This window comes from Arachis ipaensis, chromosome B10 (assembly GCF_059453495.1).
Source record: "Arachis ipaensis isolate K30076 ecotype BB chromosome B10, ASM5945349v1, whole genome shotgun sequence".
Lineage (NCBI taxonomy): Eukaryota > Viridiplantae > Streptophyta > Magnoliopsida > Fabales > Fabaceae > Arachis > Arachis ipaensis.
Window position 1 is genome coordinate 8,588,933 of NC_142435.1, and position 9,798 is coordinate 8,598,730.

At 33.9% G+C, this 9,798-nt stretch overlaps 1 protein-coding gene across 1 annotated transcript; it reads left to right on the plus strand.

Moving 5' to 3' along the window:
* Window positions 1-856: 856 nt before the first annotated feature.
* Window positions 857-1,747, plus strand: LOC107620062 (uncharacterized). Its single transcript, XM_016322284.3, has 2 exons — window positions 857-1,184; window positions 1,266-1,747. The coding sequence occupies exons 1-2, from the start codon at window positions 857-859 to the stop codon at window positions 1,745-1,747; spliced, it is 810 nt and encodes a 269-aa protein (XP_016177770.1).
* Window positions 1,748-9,798: the final 8,051 nt, after the last annotated feature.

The window sequence follows — 9,798 nt, forward strand, 5'->3', positions numbered from 1 at the left end:
TATTGGTAATTAAGAGAGGCCAACCTATTAAGTCTACTTCCCAAAAGCTTTAAGTACATAACATTTACTCCTAAGCTTGAAGTACGTCAAATAGATTTGATCACATCAACCCTTAAGTCCTAACCTACCTACTAATTAACTTAGTAGTGGGTTAGCGTCAATGGGTATCAAATTGATCACCATGGGTTCTCAAATCACCAATTCCATCATACCCAATAACTCAAGTTTACCCAATTCCCTTGGCTTAGACCAAGAGTTGATAAAACTACTCAAAAACTAAAGAGAACATTTCATCAAACACATAGAGTGCAATAAAGGTAAACATCATAAATGGCAAGAATAGTAAAATCTAACAACTACTAAGTGCAAGAAAAGTAAGATCAACAACTCAATTCAACAATAAAGAAACATCAAACATTAAATTGCATTAAAAGTAAATCAAATCTAACATGAGTTCATCATCACAAAAGAGAGCAAAATGAGAAATTAACATCACAATTAAGAGAATCAAGATGTAGAAATGAGAAATTATAAAAGAAACAAGATAAGATCAAGTGATTAAACATGAATCTAAGATAATCTATCCTAATCCTAACCTAATTCTAGAGAGAAGAGGGAGCTTCTCTCTCTAGAAAACTAACTAAAAGTTCATGTTGGCTAAACTAATTGCTCCCCCTTTGCTTGGACTTTAATTCTGCATGAAATACACTCAGAAACAAGTCGGATTTGGGCCTGGGCAGCTCAGAAATCGCCCCCTGCTCAGAAATCGGGGTTTATCAGTGACCACACTTGCACGTCTATAAAACCTCCATTTTTTTTCATTTCTAAACCGTTCCTTCGACAACCAACATTCACAATGGCTGGTCAAACCTCACCAGATTACTACTGTGTCTTCAACGGATGGATCCCCGGGATATACACATCCTTGGAAGAACTTCTTGAGCAGATTAATGAGTTCGACGACTGTTGCTGGGAAAAATACCAGACATTAGCCCTGGCGGAGCAGGCATGGCTTTCTTTCTTTGGCGGTGGAGACGCCGAAGAGGGCAAGAGACGCATACAACTTGGGGAAGCACCGGACGCCGTTGAGACCGATGACTATCGCGACAAGCAGAGGCTTGCCTTGAGAGCCTTGCATGCAAGGTTCCACCAGTTTCAATACGACTTAGCAAATAACCCAGAACGTAAGTCCTCCCCTATACTCATTGAATACCTCCTTCACTTTTCCTTCACACTATGTCCTTACCAAATGCACTACCGCGTAGGTCGTGACCTAGTTCCGGAGACTCCGCCGAATGAGCCATTGCTTCACCAAAGCATGAGATCCTACCTAGCCATGGCTTGCGAGAAGCTGGACATTCCTGGCCCCATATATAGGATCCTCAACCAAAGATACCCTGATGGTTGTACTTGCTATCAACATCTCGTTTCCGTCGTCCCTCCTTCATCATTTGAAGCCCTGGTAGTTATCGGACCTATAGCTTTCAACCCGACCATCTCCATCGAGGACGCTGCTCGGCTATGCATTCGAGAGATCTGTAAGAAGGAAGATTGCTACGTCCTAGACTACAACTATGATCTGGTGGGCATGTGGAAACAGAAATACATTCAACTCTGCAAAGAAACTTGCACCCTCAAGGCCAGGCTCAAAGACGTCACTGACTCAAAGGTTGCGCTGCAAGAGAGGATCTTCACCATTGACGGCCTTCGCCATGGCAGGTGTGGCGGTCAAACTTCCAATCGCTGAGGCCGACGACGAAGGTACTTGCCATGTAACACCTCTGCCTGCCTTCCGTCTCTTCCCACCGCCACCTTAAAAGCAACTCCTCCACTTCAATGACAACCAAAGTCTACATCCTCCGTCTTTTCTACTTTTTCTTTTTAGTTTATTATCCTCTGTTCGGCTAGCACCCATGTATACGCCCATCATCCGTCTACTACAACCTTATGCTTCTATTGTCTACAAATTATCTTACTATTACAATGCAAGTCATTGCAACTTATAATGATCCCAGCATTCTGTAGATGTCTAATGCCCATCTTCCTTAACATTCGTTAAAGACTTCCCTCAGCTACGGCTCGAATCAAACTGACACTTTTACTAGACACATGCAACCAACAACACAAGTTATAATCCACCAGTAAATAGCCCGTCAACGCGCTTCAACCTTGTGCTTTAATGACGACCCAATAAAAACAACCAACCCTACCCACTGATCATTATCTCAAATTTATTATACGGCCTCAACAACCACAACAATGCAAAAAAAATTCAAGCTTAACCTACTTCAGAAAAATACCAAAATAATCCACATTGATCATCCATTCCCTTACTATTTTCTTACTCAACAAACGCTATGTTATTTACCCCCTCATGTCGTCATCAAACTAAACCACGCTTATTTTTAACTATATACGTTTGAATTTGAATTTTAATTTTATTTATATGGCTGTCTAAAAAATATTTCTCTCACATCTTTCAAATAAATGCGATCACAAAAATTATAATTCACATGTATATAATTACAAAATCTCAATTCATTTTAATTTAATACAAATAACACTATTTGTATTATTCAATTCTTTATATATGATGTTAATGTATTTACACACTCAAATTTTTAGTACAACTTACAATTAAATAGCTTGTTTTTATTAAACCTTGGATTTTTAACTATCACATAATCATGAATTGTCTGTCTTTGTATTTGAAATTCTTTTAAAGCTGAATTAAGTACTTATTACTCGTCCCACTGCAATAATACGAGTGCGTTACTTTTATTTGATAAAATTGTGTCGTTAATTTAAATTACATTAACTTACATATTCAATATCAATTTTCTTACTTTTCATGTTTTAAATTATATGCATCAAAAATTTAAAAAAATAAAAATCAAATGAACACAATATCGTCGTGTTAAACGATTTTGCATATATCTTCAGTAATTTTAAAATTTTAAATTGTTAATTTTAAAATTTTAAAAAAATATTTGTTATTTTGTTTACCAAACCACATATAACCTAACGACTAGGTAATATTGTGGTTGATTGTTTCGATAATACACGTATTTTTCATAACCATTTTCTTTATTTTATTTAAATAAAAAATATCAACTAAATATGTAACACATCTTAAGACCATCCCTTTGTTGTTTCATTTTTCTTTTGGATGGATTTCATGCTTCATTATTTATGTACTTTGTCTGTATTTTTGGTTGTATTATTTAAACTTTTCAACACATTAGCCTCGTTAACCCATCAATACTCTCTACCACTATATCCATAATCATTGGTCCACTTACTCCGCTTATAAAGCCCAACGCATTATCTGCTATTCAATACATCACTGATGCCAATTAAAATGGGCCACAAACGACAAACCTCGTAGTAAATTAATCGGCCCACTACCATTTGGCTCGGCTCACCGTCCACTACGGTTTCGCAGGATACTCCCACTCCGCCAATGCAGTCTTCAATAATATTGGACAAATCCGACACTCTCTGCCAATATGTACAGCAAAACTTTTACATCGGTTGCTATCCTACCTTGCACTTTCTTTCCATGTTTTTCACAAAAGGAAGCGACCCTTCAATCAATGCCAGTCGAATATTTTAAATTAAATCTGTACCGCCATAACACTTGCAATACTGCTGTTCCGTGAAAGTACATTGCTACACCTGAACACCTTCCTTTTATATTATTTATTCTTGTATCTAGCAACTATTAAACCCTATGGTACTTATGACATACCCTCAACTATGTTTAATGATGTCATTAATATTTTTTTAAAAGTGTCAAAACTTTAACTTTTTTTTAAGATATTCGTAAAAATAACAAACCCTCGAGGTCATTTTCTATTTTTAAAATATTAGTAAATAAACAAATAAAGGTTTAAATTTAATGCATTTGATAAATTAATTGTAGGTATATAATATATGTAGAGACCAACAAAATATAAAATATACAAAGTGTGAACAGATATATTAAATTGTTACGTTTATTATATAATAATACAAATACATTTATTTTTTCACTTAAAATTTATGGTCTTAAGAAGTTAATTTTTATTTAAGTTCCAAAAAACTTAATTAATACATTTGGTGCAATAATACAACTATGTCTGTTTCTATCAAATTAAAATAAATTAAATTGTTAACTGAAACTATGTCAATTTAAATAAAAAAATTTATAATTTAGGATTTTAAATTATGTCCATAAATATAGATTAACCAAAAAAATATACTAACACGATCTAGGAGTTTTGGTTAGGACTCATGTCGCACACTTAGAAAATTGGACTTACAATGGTTGGATTATGTTTTTTGGTATAGGGATTATAGGTGAGGGCCTTTTTCGCTTAAGGCTTAGTATTTAGTGTTTAGGATTACGGTTATGGTTAATGAATTTGGGATTAAGGTATTCGGTTTATAGTTTGTAGTTTACTATAATACCGCTTAAGGTGATATAGTTTAGGGTCTTCGATTTAGTGTATATACTTTAGAGTTTATGGTATAAATGTTACGTTTTAGAGTTTTTAGTTTAAGATTTAGGGTTTAGAGTTTGTAGTTTATGTTATCAGGGTTTATGGTTTAGGTTATTTAGGTTTACGGCTTTTGGTTTCAGATTTAGAATTTAAGGCTTTATGCAATATGGATTATGGTTTACGAGTTAGGAGTTAGGAGTTGCGGTTTCGAGTTTATGGTTTAGGATTTAGGGTTATGAGTTAGGATTTAGGATTTAGGATTTAGAGTTTAGGGTTTACAATTTAGGGTTTATGGGCTATGGGTTAAGCTTTTATATTTAGGGTTTATGGTTTAGGATTTAGAGTTTGTAGTTTATGATTTACAGTTTCGGTTTTGGAGTTTCAGATTTCAGTTTTAGGGGTTTTCGATTTTTAGTTTGGGGATTGTGGTTCAGGGTTTATGGTTTTACGATTTACAGTTTATGTTTTAGGATTTAGTGATCAATCATTATGATTTAGGGTTTAGCATTCGGTTTGAAGATTTAGTGTGTAGGGTTTAGTGTTTTGTATTTAGAGTTTATGGTTTTTGGTTACGAATTTATGTTTTTATGGTTTATGGTCTAAGATTTGATGTTTAGGATTTACCGTTTAGAATTTAGGATTTATGGTTTATGCTTTAGGATTTAGGGTATAGAGTTTAGGATTCAACGCTGAGGGTTTATAGTTAAGTGTTTATAGTTTTATATTTTAGGGTTTAGGATTTATGGTTTAAGGTTTACGATTCATGATTTAGTCCTCTCAATGTTTACAGTTTTGGAATTAGGGTTCAAGATTCATTATTTAGGATTTAGTGTTTAGTGTTTATGGTTTAAGTTTTAAGGTTTGGGGGAATGATATTAGGGTTTGTGGTTTAAGATTTATGGTTTATGATTTATAGTTTAGAGTTTATGATTAATGAGTTTATGATTCAGTGTTTAGGGCTTGTTTGGACGCCATTTTCAGAAAGATCTTTTACAAAAGTAAAAGTAATTTTATGTTTGGATATCTCATGTAAAAAGATCTTTTTATCTATCAATTATGTTTGGGTAAAATAAGGTAAAAGCACTTTTTTGTTCATTTATTATGTGAAAAACATCTTTTTTTTTAAATCTTTTTAAAAAAGATGTAAATTGTAGCTTCTCAAAAAATATCTTTTTTTTCTAGTGCTTTTATTTTTACTATTAAAAATTTGTCCAATACACTAAGAGCTTGTTTAGGCGTCATTCTCAAAAAATATCCTTTTTTAAATGATATTTTTCTAAAAGATCTTTTACAAAAGTAAAAATGATTTTATGTTTGGATATTTCATGTAAAAAGATCTTTTTATCTATCAATTACATTTGGGTAAAATAAGATAAAAGTATTTTTTTGTTCATTTATTGTAGTTTCTTAAAAAAGATATTTTTTTTCTATTACTTTTACTTTTACTATTAGAAATTTACCAAACACACTAAAAAATAAAAAAAAAAGATATTTTTCATTGAAAAATGATTTTTTTATCGATTTAATAGTGCCCAAACAAGTACTAAAAAATAAAAATAAAAAATATATTTTTTTAATAAAAAAAATCTTTTTTTATCAATTTAATAACGTCCAAACAAACACTTAGTATTAGCGGTTTAAGTCTTATAGTTTACTATTTAGGGTATAGTTCTGAGCATCTATAGTTTAGGGCTTACGAGTTCTGGATTTTAGGTTTAGGATTTAGCATTATTATTGTTATCCTCATTTATGTTAATAATAATATAAAATATATTTATTATTGCTATGGTCAAATAATTAATACACAACTTATTATGTTTACAATACGCATTTTTTTTTAAATATTTTAAATGTTTTGTTTACTGATATAAGTAATTTGGGAGTTAAGTCTTAAAGTAATTTTTGAAGTTGCACTCGAATTTTAAAGTAGTCTTTGAAATTAATTGTTATCCAATTTCATCCTTGAACTTATATTCCAAGACTCATACTAATTCCTAAGACGCTTTCCGTTTATCAGAACCTTGAAACGACGTCGTTTTAAAAGAAAATAAAAAAAATAAAAAAAGAAAGAAAACACGCTCCCCTTCCCCTTCTCCAACCTGTCCCCTTCCTTTTCTGCTTTCCCAACCTGAAGCCCTTCCCCGTCCCCAACCATACTCTTACACTCATAACGCTAAACACACAAAGTTCTCCTCAACACTCGCTGTCGCTGCATCTCGCTGGCCTCCGTTTTAGTAACGCCCCGCTCACCCCCTCCCCAACCTAGTCTCTCACACTCAAACACAGTAGAGGCAGAGGCAGAGTACAAAGTCTCAACCTTCTTTGTCATCGTCGCGCTGCTCGCCAACCCCTCTGCGTCAACACATCGTCTCGTTTCTCGCCGTCACTGCTCGCTTCTACGTCCCTCTCTAGTCGTTACTGTCACTGCTCGCACATCGGCGATCTTCTCTTGTCTCCTATCTGTCTTCCTCTGCCTCCCTCTTCTCTTCTCTGGATCGATTCTTTGTCTCATCTATGGTAAGTTTTTTTTTAGTTATTCAATCATTGTTCTTTAATGTTTTGGGTGATTGTTGCTGCTGATCCTGTTTCAATACAACAACAATGGTTGATTTTAGCTGTTTTCTATTCTGTAATTATTGATGGTTTTTTTGTTGTTGCTATTTTATGGATGCTTGCTATTTAGGTTGATTAATCTTTTCTAATTGATGCTGATTTTTTTTGTGATATTTTGTGTTGCTGGTTTTTATTTTTGTGATCTGTTGAAGAAGTAGAAGAACAGAGTTGAAGAAGAAGGGATTAAGGTTTTAGAAGGGGATTGCTATTTTTTTTAATATAAAACGATAACATTTTATCAGAAATCAGTCCAGTTCAACTTTTCGATGGACGAAAAATGCCTTAGGGACTACTATGAGTCCCGGAGTGCAACTTCGAGAATAAATTTGGGTAATTATTAACTTTATGCATCACTTTGAGACTCGAGTGCAACTTTAAAGATTACTTTGAGACTTAACTCATTATTTAGACATAATTTATATTTATTTGTCCAAATTACCTCGATAAATAAAATATTTGAAATGTTTATTCAAAAAAAAATTACAATACCATGATTATTGTTACATAATATGAAATATTTTACTTTTCCTCAAATACATTTTGTTCAAAAAAATTTAATATATTGGATCATTAATATAATAAATAAAATAAATTAAATCTATTATATGTATACATATATTTCTTATTATTATTCTTTTCTATTACAATAACATTAATAGTAAGAGTTTAGTTTTAATGCACTAGTAGTATAAATAGTTTTACACAGTCGTACAATCACATCGGTTCTTTCGGATGATCATTCACATCGTCAATGTGAAAAGTGATTTTTTTTGCTGATGTCGTATCACATAATTATATTGAATGTACGTGTAAAACTACTTTACACTGACAGTGGATCAAAATTAAATTCTAATAATAATATGAAGTATATTTCTATTAATGTAATCTTTTTTAATTATTTTTCATATTTTTTACTCATCATAAAACATACAAAATTTGGAATTACATATTTCCATAAGAGCCTGTTTAGAATGCTAGGAATTAGAATTCACTCAAGAGTTGAATTCTGGTTCTTGCTTTGGAACAACTAAAAATGAATGATTTGAATTTTCTTGAGAATTCCAATTTCCATTTTTCCTTCATTTGTAAATCAGACCAAAAAGGGTCTGATCTTCAAATCAACTCTCACACTCTTTAAACTTGAATTCTATTCCATTAATATATTATAGTTATTCCAAATCATGAAATTGAATTTCAAATAGAAATGAATTCTTTTCTTAAAGGAAATAGAATTCTTTTCTCATGTTAAATGGTTTCCAAACAAGCAGTAACGTGTTCAATTTTTTGAAAAATAAAATCTATTACAATTGCAATAGGAACATATATTAGATATTATTATTTATTTTTTGAAAACAAATGTATAACTATCTTTCATTTGTACATAAAAATAATTATTACGATGTAATTTTTTCTAATAAATATTAGGGCTTTTTTATATAAATAAGCAGGGGAGAAACATTAATTCCAGGAATACGCATGGCTGGAATTATTCACTGAAATACGCATGGCCAACTCATTGCAACTGGCCACGAAATGGATTTTCAAACCAATTCGCAGCAAGCGACCACGAAATGGGGGGGGGGGGAGCAGCAGCAGCTTTTCCAATTCGTGGCTGCCACAAAGGAGGTGAACCACATCAACAACGGCGCCCACAAAATGGGCCATGTCAAGGCCAGCATCCACGAAATGGCCATTTAGCTGGCGGCGACAATGAAGTGGGTGGATTCGTGCCTGGCGCCCACGAGTTGGGTGTTCTGAACGGCAGCAGCATGCATTGGCTGTGTCTGGTGGCAGGGGACACTTGGAAATGGAGCCGAGAGTTGTATAAAAGGTGGGTTGGGAGAGCTTTCATGCACGGTTAAATTCCAAGTGGGGTAGGAAAAAAAAGTGGTTAGCATGGTAAGTGTAACTTGAGAGGAGGTGAGGTTCTGGTAGTGAGTTTTTCAATTTAAAAAATAACTTAATATGAGTGGGGGTGGGGTGAATGTGGAGGAAAACTTGAACCGGCTGGACGAACATCATATAGCGGCACACTTATTTCATAAGGTTTGTTTACACCATTAATCAATTTGCTAGTGTAATGGATTCTTAGTAATTTTTTATTTCGATATTAACCTTTTTTTAAAGAGTATTTCTAACTGTTGTGTTTCTTGGTTTCATATGTTGTAGCCCACACGTGTTCTTACTCCTCATGGCACGCTCGTAGATGTATTCATGTTAGAGCCTAGGGATCCAACGATGGAAATTAGGCGGGAGAGGCTCGACCCTTATTTGAGACGTACCGGATTTTATCATGCCTCTTTGATCAAGCATTTCGAGTACGACAATCCACTTATCATTGCCTTTGTGGAATGGTGGCGTCTTGAGACGCACACATTTCATCTCCCTTGGGGTGAGTGTACTATAACTCTGGAGGATGTAGCCATGCAGCTAGGGCTACCTATAGACGGACAGCCTGTTAGCGGTACGTTGAGGTCATGGAGTAAGTTTCATCAGAGAGATATTTGGGAATGGTGTCATGAACTTCTAGGTGAGGTTCCCCCCGGCCACGTAGGGACAACGAAGTACAACATCAAGTTGAAGTGGCTGAGAACTCGTCTTCAGCAGATGCCGCTTGAGTTAGATGATAATGGTCGCATGCAGTATGCACGGTGTTACATACTTTACTTGTTGGGAGGCGTGCTTCTCCCGGACAAGGCCA